This window comes from Erythrolamprus reginae, chromosome 1, assembly GCF_031021105.1.
Source record: "Erythrolamprus reginae isolate rEryReg1 chromosome 1, rEryReg1.hap1, whole genome shotgun sequence".
Taxonomy (NCBI): domain Eukaryota; kingdom Metazoa; phylum Chordata; class Lepidosauria; order Squamata; family Dipsadidae; genus Erythrolamprus; species Erythrolamprus reginae.
In genome coordinates, this window is record NC_091950.1 from 405,857,380 (window position 1) to 405,878,619 (window position 21,240).

General features: G+C 41.1%; 1 protein-coding gene across 1 annotated transcript in view; it reads left to right on the forward strand.

Moving 5' to 3' along the window:
• LAT2 (linker for activation of T cells family member 2) overlaps nt 1-21,240 on the forward strand; it is a 47,275-nt gene that overhangs the window by 18,486 nt on the left and 7,549 nt on the right. Inside the window, exons 3-9 of the mRNA XM_070735228.1 lie at nt 2,352-2,394; nt 4,281-4,318; nt 7,851-7,905; nt 8,634-8,668; nt 12,926-12,959; nt 17,059-17,108; nt 19,814-19,867. Of these exons, the coding sequence (XP_070591329.1) occupies nt 2,352-2,394; nt 4,281-4,318; nt 7,851-7,905; nt 8,634-8,668; nt 12,926-12,959; nt 17,059-17,108; nt 19,814-19,867 (309 nt within the window). The remainder of the gene's footprint in view (nt 1-2,351; nt 2,395-4,280; nt 4,319-7,850; nt 7,906-8,633; nt 8,669-12,925; nt 12,960-17,058; nt 17,109-19,813; nt 19,868-21,240) is intronic.

The following is a 21,240-nucleotide window of genomic DNA, read 5'->3' on the forward strand; positions in this document are numbered from 1 at the left end:
GAGGGATTTATTTGTTTAGTAGAGTGATGGCGTTTGGGAAAAAACTGTTCTTGTGTCTAGTTGTCTTGGTGTGCAGTGCTCTGTAGCGATGTTTTGAGGGTAGGAGTTGAAACAGTTTATGTCCAGGATGCGAGGGGTCAGTAAATATTTTCCCCGCCCTCTTTTTGACTCGTGCAGTATACAGGTCCTCAAGGGAAGGCAGGTTGGCAGCAATTGTTTTTTCTGCAGTTCTGATTATCCTCTGAAGTCTGTGTCGATCCTGTTGGGTTGCAGCACCAAACGAGACAGTTATCGGGGGCACTGCTCATCTCAGTTTCAAGGCCATTGAAATGTCCAGTGACATTTCTGCAGTCATGTGGCTAATGAGATATCATGGAGCACTGTTACCTTCCTGATGCAGTGTTGCCTATTTATTTATTTATTTATTTATTTATTTGTATTTCCATGCTTTCAAACTGATAGATTGGCAGGAGCTGAGGCTGAGGATGGGAGCTCACCCTATCATATGGAGCTCAGATCTCAAACGTCGGCTGCTGGCTTTCCAGCTGACAAGCCCTGTGTCTTAACTGCTGAGTCACTGCACTGCCCATATACAAAAATGATGAAACGTCTTAAGCATAAAACTTATCAGGAAAAACTTAATGAACTCAATCTGTATAGTCTGGAGGACAGAAGGGAAAAGGGGGGACATGATCGAAACATTTAAATACGTTAAAGGGTTAAATAAGGTTCAGGAGGGAAGTGTTTTTAATAGGAAAATAAACACAAGAACAAGGGGGCACAATCTGAGGTTAGTTGGGAGAAAGATCAGAAGGCAATGTGAGAAAATATTTTTTTACTGAAAGAGTAGTAGATGCTTGGAACAAACTTCCAACAGATGTTGTTGATAAATCCACAGTAACTGAATTTAAACATGCCTGGGATAAACATATATCCATTGTAAGATAAAATACAGGAAATAGTATTAGGGCAGACTAGATGGACCATGAAGTCTTTTTCTGCCGTCAATCTTCTATGTTTCTATATATTTGTTCTATAAAAGGCAACCAATCTCATAGGATCAGCTATTTATGAGACCATCTCCTGTCATATACATCCCAGAGACCTATTAGATCACAAGGAGTTGGCCTTCTCCAGATCCCGTCAACTAAACAATGCAGGTTGATGGACCTGCTGGGGAGGACCTTCTCTGTGACTGCCCCGACATGGAACCAGCTGGCCCCCGGTGTCTGTACTGCTCCTACCCTACTGTCCTTCCACAAGGCCATGAAGACCTAGCTTTGCCAGCAGGCCTGGGGGCTGCGAATGTAACACAGCCAAATTGTAACTGATTCTTATGCATGTGTGTTTGATTGGATAGTTCATTGGGTTTATTACGGTTTTACTGTTTTTTATTAACCAATATTTGACTTTTGTTATATTGTATGTATTATTTACCATTGTAAGCCACCCCGAGTCCCATTGGGATTGCCGGCATAAAAGTCAAATTAATTAAATTAAATTAATACATAGTGCAGATCACAGTTTATTTATTTATTGGATTTGTATGCCGCCCCTCTCCGTGAACTCGGGGCGGCTAACAACAGTGACAAAAAACAGAATGTAAAAATCCAATACTACAACAGCTAAAAAACCCTTGTTATAAAACCAATCATACATACATACAAACATACCATGCATAAATTGTAGAAGCCTAGGGGGAAAGATTATCTTAATTCCCCCATGCCTGACGGCAGAGGTGGGTTTTGAGGAGCTTACAAAAGGCAAGGAGGGTGGGGGCTATTCTAATCTCTGGGGGGAGTTGGTTTCAGAGGGCTGGGGCCGCCACAGAGAAGGCTCCTCCCCTTGGCCCGCCAACTGACATTGTTTAGTTGACGGGACCCGGAGAAGGCCCACTCTGTGGGACCTAACTGGTCGCTGGGATTCGTGCGGCAGAAGGCGGGCCCTGAGATAATCTGGCCCGGTGCCATGAAGGGCTTTATAGGTCATAACCAACACTTTGAATTGTGACCGACAACTGATCGGCAACCAATGCAGACTGCGGAGTGTTGGTGTGACATGGGCATATTTATCTCCTATAAAGACAAAGCAATGGGTAAGAATCCAAATTTCTGTGGATATGTTCATTAAGCTGTGTTACAAGAGCACGGATATTCCAGCGACGTTTTGCCCATCTTTAAAATGGTGTGATGATCTTCTCCAGCTCCCAACTCTGCAAATATTCTTGAATTGGTTTTCCTTTTTTCATCCCCTCCTATGACTTCTTTAGTGGTTATTGCTACTTTTTTTCCTTATAATTACATTGGAGCTCTTAAAATTCTCTCCTGTTTTTGTTTCTTCTCCATCTTCAGGGAGTAAACAGGAGAAGGCAAATGTGGACAATCAAAGAACTCAGTAAGTAAGGATTAATTAATAAATTTAATAATAAATAATGATTATTATTATTTTCCATGTCCTTCCTGGATTGCAGTCCCAATAGAATGAGATGAATCACAAAGCAATTAAAGCTTTGAGGGCACTCAACACTTTAAGAAACCAATTTTAAAAGCTACAACCAGTACAAAGCACTTCCATTAACTAGCCATCAGAACAGAGTGGGATCCTTCCGGTTCGGACCAGATTGCCCGAATCGTTAGCCATCCTCTGATGCCATGACAATAGCGGTCTGGTCGGTGCAGGTGCATGGGCACCATCTTTTTTTGGGGAAATTTGGCAATTTTTCCTGTGTTTGAAAGACTTTCCTCTTCCGCTACTTGAAAAAGAACCCTCCCGCCTGCCCCCGGGTTAATACTGACCTTTATTTCTTTGCCCGAAGCACAGCTGGTCAGCTCCTCAGCTGTGTTTCGGGCTGAATCTTGTTACTGAGCATGTGCGAGAATTGCACGAGGGGACATGTTCATGCATGGGTGGAGCAATACGAACTGGTGGCAAAGGTAAGTGGAACCCACCCGTGCACCAGAAGATATGACAACTCCTTCATCTCACAACATAGATAGATAGATAGATAGATAGATAGATAGATAGATGATAGATAGATAGATGATAGATAGATAGATAGATAGATAGAATAGATAGATAGAATAGATAGATAGATAGATAGATGATACATAGATAGATAGATAGATAGATAGATAGATAGATAGATAGATAGAATAGATCGATCGATCGATCGATCGGATAGATAGATAGATAGATAGATAGATAGAATAGATAGATAGATAGAATAGATAGATAGATAGATAGATGATAGATAGATAGAATAGATCGATCGAATAGATAGATAGATAGATAGATAGATAGATAGATAGATAGATGATAGATAGATAGATGATAGATAGATAGATAGATAGAATAGATAGATAGAATAGATAGATAGATAGATAGATAGATGATAGATAGATAGATAGATAGATAGATAGATAGATAGATAGATAGATAGAATAGATCGATAGATCGATCGGATAGATAGATAGATAGATAGATAGATAGATAGATAGAATAGATAGATAGATAGAATAGATAGATAGATAGATAGATAGATGATAGATAGATAGAATAGATCGATCGAATAGATAGATAGATAGATAGATAGATAGATAGATAGATAGATAGATAGATAGATAGATAGATAGATAGATAGATAGATAGATAGATAGAATAGATAGAATTCTTTATTGGCCAAGTGTGATTGGACACACAAGGAATTTGTCTTTGGCGGATATGCTCTCAGTGTATATAAAAGAAAATATACATTAGTCAAGAATCATGAGGAACAACACTTAATGACAACATAATGAGATATTAAGACAACACTTAATGACAACCAGGGAAGGGCTGCAAAAAAAATGTACTACCACATTGCGGGCATGGCTTATTTTGTGGGTGTGGTTTGCTGGCCATGTGACCAGGTGGGAGTGGCTTGATGATATGTGACTGGGGGTGGCTTAAAGGTCATGTGACTGGCTTAAAGGTGGCCAACTTGTCACTCACATCAAAGGTCTGGGTTAGGGTTAGGGTGCCTGGCCTCTCCTCGCCTCAAAGAGAGCTCGTGGAGGTTTGGCATTCAGGCAAATCAGCTATCAGTGGCCTCACACACAAAAATAACCATATTTACACATCTTTCAAAAGAGACAACAAAGGAAACTAGAAAGGAAGCAAAAAGCAGCAGAAGCTTTTTGTTTTTTATTATGCATTTTATGCATTTTATGCATTTATTAAGACACTCATACATTTTTTGATTCCAGGACACTAAAAATATTTTCCCTGAATTTTTTTTCCAGGTGTGAAAACCAACAGGACTGTGAGCCTCCCTATTTAAGTAAGTGCCTATTGATCCTCTCTCACCTCCACCCCAACTTAGAGCAGTGTTTCCCAACCTTGGCAACTTGAGGACATCTGGACTTCAACTCCCAGAATTCCCCAGCCAGCATTCGCTGGCTGGGGAATTCTGGGAGTTGAAGTCCAAATATCTTCAAGTTGCCAAGGTTGGGAAACACTGTCTTAGAGGATGTGAGCAAGTGTGCTCTCAGATGCAGTTTTATTTTGGAAACAACAGAAGGTTTGTAGTCAAATAGAAAATGGAGTTCTGGTCAGAAGTAATGCATACTAAGACATATAATATGCACACTGGATCTTGGTGGAAGGAAGGAAGATTTGTATCTGTTAAAGCAGGGTTGTCAAACTAAAGGCCTGTAGGCTGGATCCGCCTACGGGGTGCCTAAAACTGGCCTACAGGGCTACCCTGGAAACAGGGAAGGACTGGTCCACAGTGCCTCTGCCAGTGAAAACCGACCATGTTTTAGGCCACAATGGCCTCCTGCAACCCTCTGCATTGGAAACGGAGCCCGGGAGCAGCATACAGCACCCCTGATCCCCATTTTTGGTTGTGGCAGCCTCCGGCAGCCCTCTGCCAGCAAAAACAGGCTCCGTTTTCCCTGGCAGAAGGTCAGCAAAACAAACTTAAACAAAAGGAGATATCCGACATTACAAGACACCTGTTGGAAATGTAAAAAACAAAAAGAGTCTTTTTTTCATATGTGGTGGTCCTGCCCCAAAATTCAAAGAATATGGAAAACAACCCATAATTGGCTCACCGAAATTATAAAAGAGGAGATAGAATGCACACCAGAAGGTTTACTCTTAGGAATTTGGAAAAGATCTTATACCAAACAAATGCTCTTCCTCATAACACATATAAGCACTGCAGTCAGAATCTCATTGGCACAAACATGGAAAAATGAACAAACTCCATCAGAGAGCTTAATTATTGATAAAATATATAAATGTATTGAGATGGATGAAATGACAAATTCAATTAAGGGGATTGAAAGTAAAAAATCTAAACGAATTTGGGGAAAATGGCACGAATAGATTCGAAACAAAGGCTGAAAATGTAACAATACAAAGTATCAGTATACAAAAGAAGGATAATAATTACTTAGGAAGTATGACTTTTATTACTCGTTTTCTTCTCAATGTATCTCTGTCTACATTAATTAGTAAAATTTACTTATGATAATTATATGTAAATATGCAAAATATAAAGAAATGTATCAGAAAAGTAATAGAAATGGATTAAGATCTGTTAAACTAGAACAAAACAAGTGGAAAAAAAACAAAGGAGAAATGCTTCTCCTTTTGCATTTGAGCATCCAAGAAGGCTCTGGCTCAGCTCCTGCCTCAAGGAATGTGGAGGTGGATGCAGGGGAAACATCAACATGTCATAGGCCTGTTTTATTGCCGACAGAGTCAGGTAATGCAGTTTCCTCGGATGAAGAAGGTGGGGGTGACTTGGAAGAGGGGGGCTTGGCACACAGCCCAGGAAGCCAATCTCCATTATCTTCGGTCGATTTGGATGAGGAAGTGTTAGACCCACGCATGCACAGAATTATGCATAGAAGAGACCAATTGAAGAAATATTACAGGAGATAAGAGAGGCCACCTGTGTTTGGGTGGGGCTCCAGCAATTAGAGCTGCTGATATAAATAGCAGCGTGCTGGCTTGGCCGTTGTGGAAGATTATCTGATCGTTGTTTCTTCAGGACCGTGTCTTGCTGTTCCTGAACTTTGTTGATTTTTCACGACTTTGAAACCAAAGCAGAGCAAAGTGTGTGTGTCTCACTTCATGGAAGAAGGAGGGTTGTGACGTTTTTTCACAGCTGCTAGCTAAGTACTGTACTTAAGGACTGATTAAGGGGATTGTACAGCCTACGAGGTTGTTTTGGGACGAGTGCTCTTTGCAATACAAAAAGGGTGCTTTGTTTCTTTTGAATTTTGTGATAAAGCACATTGTTTTTGAACTTTCAAGTGTGTGTGTGTCTGAAATTTTTACCCTTGAATTTTCGGGAGACTCATACCATAGAGCCCAGCAGAACAGGAAGGAGGAAGGACAAAGAAAAAGATGGGAAGATAGGAAGAAAGCAAGGAAGCAAGGAAGGAAAAATAAGAAAAGATGGGAAGGAAGGAAGGAAGGAGTGAGGGAGGGAAAGAATGAAGGAATGACGGACGGAAGGAAGGAAGGAAGGAGGAAAGAAGGAAAGAAGCAAGGAAAGTAGGTTATAATGAGAAGGGAAGGAGAATCTGAGGGAAGTTGGAAAGGGGTGGCATACAAGTATAATAATAATAATAATAATAATAATAATAATAATAATAATAATAATAATAATAGTCCTGCCTTAGCACTTGGCCATCACAGGTGCACCTGAAATGAGTGATGTCAAGTTGGCCATTCATACCCGGGCCATGCCTACTCTGCCCCCCAAGATCAAACACAACCCTAATGCAGCCTTCAATGAAATCAAGTTTGATACCCCTGCATTTTAGATACGACTCAACCAGTGAAGGGCTGCAAAAAATTTTACTACCATACTGTAGGCATGGCTTATTTTATGTGTGTGGCTTGGCGGCCATGTGACTAGGTGGGAGGAGCTTGACAATCATGTGACGGGGAGGCTTAAAAGTCATGTGACTGACTTAAAGGTGGCCAACGTGACGTCACTCACACATCAAGGGTTAGGGTTAGGGTGCCTGGCATCTCAACGCCTCAAAGAGATACAATTTCCCTATCTCTTTACTATTACTGAACATCCAAAATATACTATTTAATTTATGTATATATGCCATATGTGTACATACATACATACATACATACATACATACATATTTATTTATTTATTTATTAGATTTGTATGCCGCCCCTCTCCGAAGACTCGGGGTGGCTAACAACAATATAAAAAGACAATGTAAACAAATCTAATATTAAAAGACAATCTAAAAAACCCCAATTTAAAGAACCACTCATACATACAAGCATACCATGTATAAATTCTATAAGCCTAGGGGGAAGGGAAATTTCAATTCCCCCATGCCTGACGACAAAGGTGGGTTTTAAGGACCTTGCGAAAGGCAAGGGTATTACACACAGGCACACAAAAATATACATTATCTACTATATAAACTGTACATGTATGTACACACACACGCACACACACACACATCTCTTCTAAAATTATACACATTCAACCTCATTTACTGTGATAGAAAAAACATACCCAGAGCCCAGAAGGGAAAAAAAGAAAAAAAATCAATTTTTTTCTACCATTTCTGTGTACCTGACCAAAATTTTTCTATCAGTTCTGCATACCTGACTGTACCTGTAGAAGCCCCTCACTGGACTCAACCCTGCATCAAACATGTACATAGACCAATACTGTACTGAAGTGAACAATATTTAAACTGAACCAATCTTTTGGGATTATATTCCGCCCCATTTCGCTTATAGCAGAAGCTGAACAGTTGGGATTTGAGATCTGCTTCCTCTAAAATTATTTACAAAAATATTTCTTTTCTCAGCTTCCGTGTCAAAACAGTCACAGACGAAACAGACATACGATACGTCAAAACAAAGGTAGCTTGTACAATGACTATGGAATATTTTGGTGACCTCAAATTTACAGAAGTCAAATATTCTGCAGTTCATCCAATATAATTGTAGGGTCCAAATTTGGGGAGAAGGGGCTTGATTTTGGGAGGTGAGGGTCCTCCTTCTTAGTTAAACATCCAGAGCAGTTAGCACATAATAATGATTCTCAGTGACAGAAGAATCAAGAAAACTGAATTGGAAAAAATAATACAAAAATTAAATTAAAGCAGATGGATTATAGGAAATATTTTACAAAGTCATTACTATAGTTATGGCTGCCTTAGAGAGAAAAACGTGATATTTTTTCACAATAATGATATTTTGGTTTATAATAATTGCATTTTCAAAAAAAAATGTAAAAATCATCCTTGCTGGGCCTGTGTTATGTTTTAAGATGTTATTAGGATAATTGTTAGGTTCCTGGCTGGATTTCCAAAGAGTATCAGTCAAATCTGTGATTCTTTTTGTTTCTTTTCTGTACTGTGTTTATAATGCCAAAATAGAGGTAGGGTATTTCTAGCAGCTGGGCTACATTTTCTGTTTGTTTGTTTGATTGTTTGTCGACCTCCAAACAGTTGGATCAAGGGATGTTTTTTTACCCCCCAATAAGTCTCTAGATAAAGTTGGGCAGATCTTGCCTATTTGCTTTTCTTTTTTAAATTTCTGTTGAGCAACAGTCATGGTTTCATTTCTAAATCTATCCTTCTTTTTAGCAAAAACAGAAAACTCTCCAGGTTTAATGACCTTGGTAAGTATAGTGCTGACCATTTCTTGATTAAGGAAGCTGTGAGGGCAAAGTGGTTAGAAAGCAGTACTGCAGGCTAATACCCTGATCACTGCCAGCAGTTCGATCCTGATCAGCTCAGGACCAACTCCTGACCTTCCATCCTTCTCAGGTTGGTAAAATGAGGACCCAGGTTGTTGAGGGCAATATGCCGACTCTGTAAACTGCTTAGACAGGGTTGTAAAGCCCTATGAAACGATATATATAAACCTAAGTCCAAAATTTGGATCAGGTCTACATTCTTGCTATATTTTATATGAAAGATATTCTATTTTACAAAAGGCAAAATTGGAACTGCTGAGTCCATAGATATCTAGATGGAAGAAGTAGTAGGAGCAAGCATCATGCCATCATCACACATGATGCAGATTACATAATTGGCAACATTATTATTATTATCCAATACTAAACAACTAAAAAAACCCTTATTATAAAACCAAACATACATACAAACATACCATGTGTAAATTGTAAAACCAAACATACATACAAACATACCATGTGTAAATTGTAAGGCCAAACATACATACAAACATACCATACATACAAACATAACATACATACAAACATACCATGTGTAAATTGTAAGGCCTAGGGGGAAAGAATATCTCAGTTCCCCCATGCCTGATGGCAGAGGTGGGTTTTAAGAAGCTTATGAAAGGCAAGGAGGGTGGGGGCAATTCTAATCTCTGGGGGGAGTTGGTTCCAAAGGGCCGGGGCCGCCACAGAGAAGGCTCCTGCCAAGCGACATTGTTTGGTCGACGGGACCCGGAGAAGGCACACTCTGTGGGATCTAACTGGTCGCTGGGATTCGTGCAGCAGAAGGCGGTCCCTGAGATATGCATAATATCATATGCATAATATCATGACACAACTGAAGTCATTGTGATTTTTACCCCCTGATGCTTATGGTTAAGCTATGGACTTTGGAGCTGTCAAAGTCTTACTTTAACAATAATAATAACAATAGAGTTGGAAGGGACCTTGGAGGTCTTCTAGTCCTTCCTGCTTAGTCAGGAAATCCTACATTACTTCAGACAGATGATTATCCAACATCTTCTTAAAAACTTCCAGTGTGGGAGCATTCACAACCTCTGGAGGCGAGCTGTTCCACTGATTAATTGTTCTGTCAGGAAATTTCTCCTTAATTCTTATTTATTTCTCTCCTTATTTAGTTTCCACCCATTGCTTCTTGTTCTACCCTCAGGTGCTTTGGAGAATAGGTTGACTCCTTCTACTTTGTGGCAACCCCTGAAATATTGGAACACTGCTATCATGTCTCCCCTGGTCCTTTTATTCATTAAACTAACCATGCCCAGTTCTTGCAACCGATCTTCATATGTTTTAGCCTCCAGTCCCGTAATCATCTCTGTTGCTCTTCTCTGCACTCTTTCTAGAATCTCAACATCCTTTTTGCATTGTGGCGACCGAAACTGAGTGCAGTATTCCAAGTATGGCTTTACCAAGGTCTTATAAATTGGTATTAACACTTTCCTTTCTCTTTTTCCTCTGGGCACTTCAACAAAGCACTTATTTTTTTTAAAAAGCCTTTTTCTTCTTTTTTCCATTTATGACCTGGAGGCATTCTGATGAATAAACCTCAAAGGTGGCAGGGTACGATTAAAAAAAAAGTTAAGTTCATGGCTGGGGTGGTAAAATTGAAGTTCTAACTGTTTTTTATTTTAGTTGCATGATTTCTGAAGCAAACAATTTTTTGCAACATGCCAGCTTCCCCTAATTATATATTTATACATACATACAGCTGCCAAGTATCTAATTGATTGCAGTAGAGTATAAATAATACACACATATACCCACATACAAACCCATTTATACGTATTAAAATGTTGAAAATCAGACAGAAAAAAAGGCAAATAGCATCAAATAGTGTCAATTATAGTTTGTAGATCCTAGATTTGGGATGACATCTTTCTTTTGTTCCAGGAGATAAGGAACTTTTCCATCACTCACATAGAAAGCAGATCTTCCACTGCTACTACTTTTATTATCAAAGAGGGAATTACTATCAGAAGTAACTCTCTAGGAAAAGTGCCTTTACAAATGTGGTGGAAAGTAGTCTGGATTTCCAGGAGGGAGGGGCCAAGAGACAGAGAAGTTTAGATACTCTGGGAGAAAGAAGTTAAAACAACTCCTCCCTAGAAATTCTCACGTTATATCTTTAATGGTACAAGTAGTTGTTTTAGTTTGGCAAGATTTCTCTCTATAGGTGAGGAAACTGCTTAGAAGTAATTCTATGAGCCATGATGGCACAGGGGTTAGAATGCAGTTCTACAGACTAATTCTGCTACCTGCTGCCTGCCAACAATTTGGGAGTTCAATTCTCATCGGCTCAAGGTTGACTCATCCTTCCATCCTTCCAAGGTGGGTAAAATGAGGACCCAGATTGCTGGGGGGTGCAATAGGCTGACTCTGTAAACTGCTTAGAGAGGGCTGTAAAGCACTATGATGTAGTACATAAGTCTACTGCTCTGTATTTTTCTTGGTTCTTGGAGCCCGACAGCAATATTTCAAAGATTAAGTAGTAAAAGGTAGAAACCTCTGCTATAGGTGTACGGGATCAATTTGTCACTCTAGCAAATAAATTTTGGATTCAGCCTCTGTTACATTTTTCTTTCTTTCTTTCTTTCTTTCTTTCTTTCTTTCTTACTTCATTCATTCATTCATTCATTCATTCATTTATTAGATTTGTATGCCATCAGGAATGTGATGAGCTCTGGGTTATAAGGTGATACATGACTTTTATTTATAAAGAGATCATTTTGCCAGCCCTCTTAAGCTGTAGGGAGTGGAGAGGAGAAGGCATTGGAGAGGAGATAACACTGGGGAGCAGCAATTTCATTGTCTTAAATCTGTGACTTATTTTCAACTAACATTTGGCCTCTGGATCCAAAAATAACCACAATTTTTGTCTACCACATCAACATTTTAAGCTACAGGATAGCCGCAAACATCATACAAATTGTGAATTTTATAATTAGTTTGCCAAATTTTTTCCTACTGGTCTAAATGTATTACATGTCCAATATTCTTTGCCCATCCAATCATATTCCCTTTGAATATTTCCTCTACATTTTTCTCTACATTTTTCTACATGAAAGCAAGTTTCATTTGTGCCCAACACCCTACATTTCTCCTAAAGCCTTCAAGGTTAATTCTAGCAATTCTTTCTTACCAAAACCCCATCATTCCTCTTTGTTTTGTACCTAGAATATTACATTCCTCTCTGGGCACTACATTTTAGAAAGGAAAATGAAAAACTGAAGCCCGTCTAGAACAAAGCAGCGTAGATGATAAAAGTATCAGAAATGAAAACTTTTTTTGGTAACAAAACAATATTTAACTGTAAAAAAACTTTATAAAATTAAAATTACAAAGTTGGAAAAGAAAAAAACATCTATCTTGTCTTTTATACATATCAGGAATCATTGGTTTACCAATGAATTCACTGCAATGCCATAATATAAATAGTGCAAGATATGATTGTAATACAGTGATAACTCGTCTTACGAACCCCTCGTCATACGAACTTTTTGAGATACGAACCCGGGATTTAACATTTTTTTGCCTCTTCTTCCGAACTATTTTCACCTTACGAACCCACTGCCGCCACTGGGATGCCCCACCTCTGGACTTCCGTTGCCAACCGAAGCGCCCGTTTTCACGCTGGTGGGATTCCCCTGCTGGGATTCCCCTGCAGCATCGCAAAATCTGGAGGTGGGGTTTCCCATGGAGAGGAACCTCAGGGGAATCCCACCAGCTCGAAAATGGGTGCTTCAGCTGGCAAAAGGGGTGAATTTTGGGCTTGCATGCATTAATCACTTTTCCATTGATTCCTATGGGAAACATTATTTCATCTTAAGAACTTTTCACCTTACGAACCTCGTCTTGGAACCAATTAAGTTCGTAAGACAAGGTATCCCTGTATATCATAGATTCTCTGCCATAGTAATACATATTGCTGTTAATTCTGATGTGGTGTCCTTTACCATTCCAGTAGGAACCCGTTACTGGTTGAAACTGTGACAAACAATCATAAGTCACATTTTTCAATGCTGTTTGAACTGGTCACTAAAGAAACTGTTGTAAATCGAGGACTACCTATAATCCATTTTCAGTTACTTGGATGTTCAGATTTAACTTGTACACTATAAGCAACTAATCTATTTGATCTGGGTAATAATCCATACACTGTCTTTTCAGAGATTGAAACAGAGCACGCCTCAGAAGATTATGTGTAAGTATTCTATCAATATAATCTTTGGGGCCTTCGGTTGGAGATTTTACCATTTTAAGCATAAAGATAAATGTATTTTTACTGGTAACCACTGTACCATTGTGTAATCCTCACTCCCAAAGGCTGTGGTCCATCTTCATAGGGTCCTCTGTTTAAAGAATTAACAAGATTAAATATTTAAAAGGTCTTTTTAAGTCTTTATCAAGTTTGATGTTAAGGTCAGGTTCAATTTAATGGAAAGGGAATGTCAAAATCACAGGAAAGTAGTACAAAAGTCTCCTAACCTCGGTTTTTCCTTTTGTGAGTAGCCTTTCCAAGAAATCCTAGAAAAAGAATATTGAGACTCTAGAAAAAGTGCAGAGAAGAGCAACAAAGATGATTAGGGGACTGGAGGCTAAAACATATGAAGAACGGTTGCAGGAACTTGGCATGGCTAGTTTCATGAAAAGAAGGACCAAGGGGGAAACATGATAGCAGTGTTCCAATATCTCAGGGGTTGCCACAAAGAAGAAGGAGTCAACTGATTCTCCAAAGCACCTGAGGGGAGAACAAGAAGCAATGGGTGGAAACTAAAGAAGGAGAGAAGCAACTTAGAACTAAGGAGAAAATTCCTGACATCAGCTTGCCTCTAGAAGTTGTGAATGCTCCCACACTGGAAGCTTTTAAGCAGATGTTGGATATCCATCTGTCTGAAGTAGTGTAGGGTTTCCTGCCTAAGCAGGGGGTTGGACTAGATGACCTCCAAGATACCTTCCAACTCTGTTGTTGTTGTTGTTGTTGTTGTTGTTGTTATTTTTATTATTATTATTATTATTATTATTATTATTATTATTATTATTATTATTATTATTTCAATGGCTACGCTGGTTGCAAATTCTAATTGCATAATCCAATGTATCTGGAAGTCTCTACTACACCAAGGTGCATCGTATTCCTACTTAATTTGGAATAATCATTTCTAAATAAGAGGTCACTGTTGTCTTTTTTCTTCCTAGCTCTTTCTTGGGTGGTTTTTTGTTTTTTTAGTATCATTAGAGTGATTACTCTCATCGTAGAGAGCCTCGAAAAATCTTTGAATTTTTGTAGGAAATATTAGGGAATGGAATGAATTTAACCATCTCCGAAACCAGTGATGGCGAACCTTTTTTGGCTTGGGTGTATGTGCGAGCTCAAAAGCATGTGTGTGTGTGTTCACACCCATAATGCAATGTCCTCTCCTCCCCTGCACTTAAATTGAAGCTCCACATCCCAAACCTGTGCTCAAACAAAGCCTTGCTGGGTAGTTTTGCCCCAATGCAGCCACATAGGAAAATTGCAGCTGCATTCGTGCAGAATGCAGCTGCGAGAGCAATCATGGGCTTCCCCAGGTATGCCCATGTCACACCAACACTCCGCAGTCTGCATTGGTTGCCGATCAGTTTCCGGTTACAATTCAAAGTGTTGGTTATGACCTATAAAGCCCTTCATGGCATCAGACCAGAATATCTCCGGGACCGACTTCTGCCGCACGAATCCCAGCGACCAGTTAGGTCCCACAGAATTGGCCTTCTCTGGGTCCCGTCGACTAAACAATGTCATCTGGCGGGACCCAGGGAAAGAGCCTTCTCTGTGGCGGCCCCGACAATCTGGAATCAATTCCCCCTGGAAATTAAAACTGCCCCCACCCTCCTTGCCTTTCGCAAACTTCTCAAAACCCAACTCCATCGTCAGGCATGGGGAAATTGATTCCCCTGGGCCGTTTCCGCTTTATGTATGGTCTGGATGAGATGTATGATTGTTTTTATATTAAGAGTTTTAATTTGTTTTAAGTATTGGATTTATACTGTTTCTTGTTGTGAGCCACTCCGAGTCCTCGGAGAGCGGCAGCATACAAATCAAATCAAATCCAATCAATCCAATCAATCAATCAATCAATATTTTCCTGGCAGAGTGCAGTTCCGGGATGGTAGAGAGCCCAGGCAACAGAACACCATGCGCCGCACCCACCTCACATGCACCCCGCATCTCCCACAGCCCTCTCCGGGTGCAGACTCGCATCCTACCACATGTGCAATGCTGGGACATCTGCTAGTAGGGCGAGCAAGTGGTGAGCGGTGGACCGGAATGGGGGCGTGACCAGCCAACCATTGCTGGCGGTTCAGCGCACCATAGGCAGCCATCGCTACCGGTCTGCCGAATCAGTCCAAACTGGGAACATTTCAACTCCTAGAATTCTCCAGCCAACTATACCACGCTGGCTGGAGAATTCTGGAAGTTGAAGTCCACAAGTCTTAAAAGTTCCCAAGTTTGTTTGTTTGTTTGTTTATTGATTGATTGATGGTTAGAGTTGAAAGGGACCATGCAGGTCATCAAGTCCAACCCCCTGCCTGAGCAGGAATCCTAAAGCACCCCAGCCAAATGGCAGTCCAATCTCCCCTTGAAAGTGTTCAGAGTTGGGGAGTTCACAACCTCCGCAGGCAGGTTGTTCCAATGGTTGATCGCTCAGACCGTCAGGAAGTTCTTCCTTACTTCTAGGTTGAATCTCTCCTTGGTCAGCTTCCAGCCATTGTTCCTCGTTCGGCCCTCTGGTGCTCTGGAGAATAGAGTGGCCCCCTCCTCTCTGTGGCAACCCCTCATATACCTGTATACAGCTATCATGTCCCCTCTGGCCCTCCTTTTCTCTTGGCTATCCATGCCCAGTTCCCGCAATCTCTCTTCGTAAGTCTTGGTTTCAAATCCCCTAATCATTTTGGTTGCTCTTTTCTGCACCTTCTCCAGAGTTTCAATGTCTCTTTTGAAGTGTGGTGACCAGAACTGGATGCAGTACTCCAGATGTGGTCTGACCAGGGCGTAGTTTGAAGACCTCTGTCTTATTGTGTAGCTAATGGGGTGCCTGTCAAAGCACTTTTAAAACTGGCTTTTCAAGTTTTCAAATTGGATAGATTAGCTTAGCCTTTGGTCACCTGCTACTCTTTGAATATGTTGCAGCTGTAAATTCCAGAGTTTCCAACTGTTAGCAGTGAGGATTGGGCATGTTGAAAGGTTCAGTTGCAATGTATCTAGAAGATGGCAGGTAGTCTAATTTATAATCTGCCTTTACTTCCCCCACCCCCCAGGTTAGAGCATGCTTGTGTATGAATGGAGATCTAAGATCTAATGAAGATGGGGGAAGGCCCAGTTTGAATCCCCGCTCAGACTTGATCGCTCAGGCTGAGTGATTTTTGTTCAGCATTTTATCTTAGATCTATTTTGTAGGCTAGTTGAGAAAACTTCAGATCGTGCAGAATGCGGCCGCGAGAGCCATCGTGGGGCTTCCTAGATTCGCCCACGTTTCTGCAACACTCCGCGGCCTGGATCAGTTTCCAGTCACAATTCAAAGTGTTGGTAATGACCTTTAAAGCCCTACATGGCATTGCGCCAGAATACATCCGGAACCGCCTTCTACTGCACGAATCCCAGCGGCTGATAAGGTCCCACAGAGTTGGCCTTCTCCAGGTCCCGTCGACCAAACAATGTCGTTTGGTGGGCCCCAGGGGAAGAGCCTTCTCTGTGGCGGCCCCGGTCCTCTGGAATCAACTCCCCCCGAGATTAGAACGGCCTCCACCCTCCTTGTCTTTCGCAAATTACTCAAGACCCACCTTTGTCGCCAGGCATGGGGGAGTTAAGATATTCCTTCCCCTAGGCCATTACAAGTTATGCATGGTATGTTTGTGTGTATGTTTGGTTTTTTAAAAATATATAATAAGGGTTTTTAGTTGTTTTATTAAATTGGATTGTTATATGTTGTTTTTTATCATTGTTGTTAGCCGCCCCGAGTCTGCGGAGAGGGGCGGCATACAAATCAAATCAAATCAAATCAAAAAATAAATAAATAAATATCAATCAATAAAATAAAATAAAATAAAATTAAATTAATAAATAAATAAATAAAATAGTTTTGATATGATCTGGGACTCTTTGAACAAAGATATACTGCCTATGTGAGAAAGAGCAAATTATTTATGATTCTGTTTGTGGCTTGGGAGGCTCTGATTCAAGATAGGAGATCAACCACAGGCATGTGATATTTCATTGATATTCCATTTCCCCCCTCCCAACCCTTCCCCCTTTTCCATTCTAGTGAACCCCTCTCTTCACATCATTACCAAAAAGTCGCAGGACTATCGAGTGGTAAGTAGACAAGACAGATTTATTTTCCTAACAGCATGACTTTGAAAAACAGCAGAACTGACTGTTAACAACACAGAATACTTAATTGCTTACTTTAGCGCGGCAAAAACACATCCATTTTCCCTTCCGCAACGTTGAAACTCCACCCTTCTTCTCCACTGACCCCCTGACGTGCCAAATACATCACTACAGTATTTAACCCATTCCTCTCCTTAATATCTTCTTCCAGACCTCTGTTCTCTACGTTTTTAGGCCCTTCTGAATTTAGGGTTAACCCAGCGAGTGTCTGATTCTCCCTCGCTAGATCCTGAACTCATAGCCCCATCCTGTGGCTGGCCTCCCACCTGTTCTACTACCTGTAAGCCCGGGGGCCCCAGTAATTCATAAACATTATCTGAATCCGAGTCTTCAATATCTTCATCATCATCCAACTGATCAGGAGTATGTACAACACTGTGTAAACATAGAAAGTTCCATTTATTATCAGAGCCATGTCTGGATTCTAGCCGTGACAATACCAGCACTGAATTTCACTTCCGTGATTTATTTTTAGGTTAAAGTTCATTCCCACCCCCATAACTGCATCACATGTACCAATCCGGGGAAGGGAATGCTAGCTTCTCCTAGTACAGTCGATCTATGGCTCTGCACAAAGAATGTGCTGTAGTTCCAACGTCTCTCTATCTCTCTCTCTCTCACTCCTCCCATTCCCTATCGCTGTTATTCTGTCAGGAGGCCTGACACAAGGTGTGTGTGTTTTTTGTCCACAGCAGGAGCAAGAAACAATGAGAGGAAAACGGAAAACGGGTGGCAATGGACCGGGAAGCAGGGGTCTAGGAGTGCAGGGTAGGCTGGGATGAGGCAGCTTTGTGGCACACAGACAGAGTGCCTGAAGCCTCCTGGGGCACTGTGGTTTTGTGCTGTAGCTTCCTAGGATGTGTATGCGCAGAAGCAAAAAAAAGGCGAAAACCGGCGAAATCTCATGTGCAAAAGCATCCTCATGTGAGATTACTCTTGTTGCGCATGTGCAGAAGCTAAATCTCACATGGGCACATGCGGGGCCATGTCAGGGGCACAGAGATGTGTGCGCATCTCAATTTCCGCTACCGGAATCCCAATCCCAACCGTACCATGTGCAACCCGCTACTGGTTGCCTCTCAAGGAGCATGTTCATTTATTTATTTATTTATTTATTGGATTTGTATGCCGCCCCTCTCCGCAGACTCGGGGCGGCTAAAAACAGCAGTAAAACAGTACAACAAAATCCAATACTAAAAAACAGTTAAAAACCCATTATATAAAAACCAGTCATACATACAAACATACCATGCATAAAATTGTAAAGGCCTAGGGGGAAAGTGTATCTTAGTTCCCACATGCCTGGCGGCAGAGGTGGGTTTTAAGCAGCTTACGAAAGGCAAGGAGGGTGGGGGCAATTCTAATCTCTGGGGGGAGTTGGTTCCAGAGGGTTGGGGCCGCCACAGAGAAGGCTCTTCCTCTGGGTCCCGCCAAGCAACATTGTTTGGTTGACGGGACCCGGAGAAGACCCACTCTGTGGGACCTAACTGGTCGCTGGGATTCGTGCAGCAGATACAGATATACATATACAGATCACCACGGGATACACATAGTGGGTCAAACCGTGATTGATCTCCTTAGCTGCATTTGGAGAAACATCCATATAGTAGCAGTAGCACTTAGACTTATATACAGTGATCCCTCGCCACTGCGCGATTCACCTTTAATGGCTTCAGTGCATCGCGGGTTGCTGAAAGACACGGAAGTGAGCGCGGGTGGCGGCGGTTTTGCCCGAGTCAGACCTTCTACCTTAACCCAAGCAGTAACGAATGGAGGGTAGGCTGCTTTAAAGGCTTGCAGCTGAGTTAGCCGGTCCTGGCGGCGGCAAGGGAGGGGCTGGAGCTAACTCAGTGGTGTGCTTGCCTTGTCCCTGCCAAACAATGCTTTGCTACTGGATACGGAGTGGAGCCTCCGGGAGCCCCTTGCGATAAACGAGGGATCACTGTACTGCTTAGTGCTTGGGTGGAAAGATGATAATAAATGGACGATAAAAAATTGGTGCAGGTACATGGTGGACCATATTCACTATGAAATTATGGAAATTAGATTACACAACTATAATGAAGAGAAATTAGCAGCAACAATGAGGCGGTGGGAGAAGGTTAAGAATTATATATTAACAATATCAGTAAGCGATGCAAATGTAAATAATAAAATTCAATCACTTTATAAAGAATGAACAATGTAATCCAGAGATAAAGCAAATGAACGATACAGAATTAAATCTTCCCTGGTGAAGGGGATTTTTATTTTCTTGTTTGGTGTTGGTACACTTTTATGCTTTATGTTTTTTGCTTTTTGTAAAATTTTTAAAAAATCAATAAAAATTATATATATATATATTTTTAAAAAGGGATCACTGTACTGCTTCACAGTGCTTTTACAGCCCTCTCTAAGCGGTTTACAGAATCATCATATTGCCCCCAACAATTTGGGTCCTCATTTTACCCACCTTGGAAGGACGGAAGGCTGAGTCAATCTTGAGCCTGTGAGAATCGAACTGCCAAACTGCTAGAAGTCTGCAGAATTATCCTGCAAAACTGCTTTCTAACCACTGCCCCACCACGTGCAGTGGTTCTTTACCACTTGGATGCTTTTTTTCAGTCTCAGCTTTCCTCCTCTTTTAGATGATGATTCCCATGGATACCAAAATGTGATTGGGACAGTCAAAAGCAATAGACGTAAGTTCTTTGCATAACGTTCCTTTCCTATATCAAGCCAAATAGTTATTTGCCCCATTCAATTGCATACTTCTGTTGCCCAATATGACTACCAACTGAGATACAGTAGTACCTCTAGATACGAGCTGCTCTACATGCGAGTATTTCAAGATACGAGCCACGAGGAGAGAGACATTTCTGTTACAGTCCCGAGCTCAAATTCAGGATACGAGCCGAGCGTCCACTAGGTGGCGCAAGAATCCTTGCTTTTGGTTATCTCGGAGGGGAAAAACAACGTCTAAAGCGATTTGTTCCAGATACGAGGTGCCTCGACATACAAGCTCCCTTCTGGAACGAATTATGCTTGTATCTAGGGGTACTACTGTATTACAATCTGCGCTAATGTTTCATGTGAATACAGTCTCACATTCCAGTCATATATTTTTCAGAGTATAAGACACCGTTTTCCCTCTTAAAAGACCCTGAAAATTTGAGTGCGTCTTATACTCAGAATTTAGCCCCGCCTACCCACCGGTCCCTACCCTTTGGCTTCCGGGCTGTAGAGATTGCCACCAATAATGGCTTGTGTTTTTGGGCTCCATGCGTTACGTTTTCAGCCTCCAAACTTTGGATGCGCAGTGGCCAAAATGGCTACCCCGAACAGCTGCTGCCTTCTCTTACAAATTCCTTTCTTTGCCTGCTTTAGTATCTGAAGCTCCCTCCGTGCTTTTGAAGCTGTTTTTCAGCTCCAACACAAACTAAGCGATCCTACGTGCTTTGCTTGCTTTTCTAATTGCTACTCTCTCCAACAATTAGCTGTGTTTTAGAAGCATGGCTCCAACCAACCCCAATCTCAAAACCAGTGAGAGAACTAATATGGTGAAGCTGACCAGACTAAGGACTAGCCAGATGAATATTAGGAAGGCAGAATCCATCCCCCCCCTTATTTTCCTTCCCAAAAACTAAGCTGTGTCTTATACTCCAGTGTGTCTTATATTCTGAAAAATACGGTACCTCTAGAGCAGTGATTTTCAAACTTTTTTGAGCCACGGCACATTTTTTACATTTACAAAATCCTGGGGCATGCCACCAACCAAAATGACGCAAAATGACACTCTAATACAGTACCTGTTATACATATACTTAATAATATAGTTTCTAATTGTATGTATGTATGTATTCCCCCACCCACCCACCCATCCATCCATCCCTCCATCCCCCGGGCCTAAACAGTTTATACATGGTATGTTTGTGTGTATGCTTGCTTTTAACAATGGGGTTTTTAGTGTTTTTTAAATTATTAGATTTGTTCTTACATTGTCTTTGTTATTGTTGTGAGCTGCCCCGAGTCTACGGAGAGGGGCGGCATACAAATCTAAATAATAATAATAATA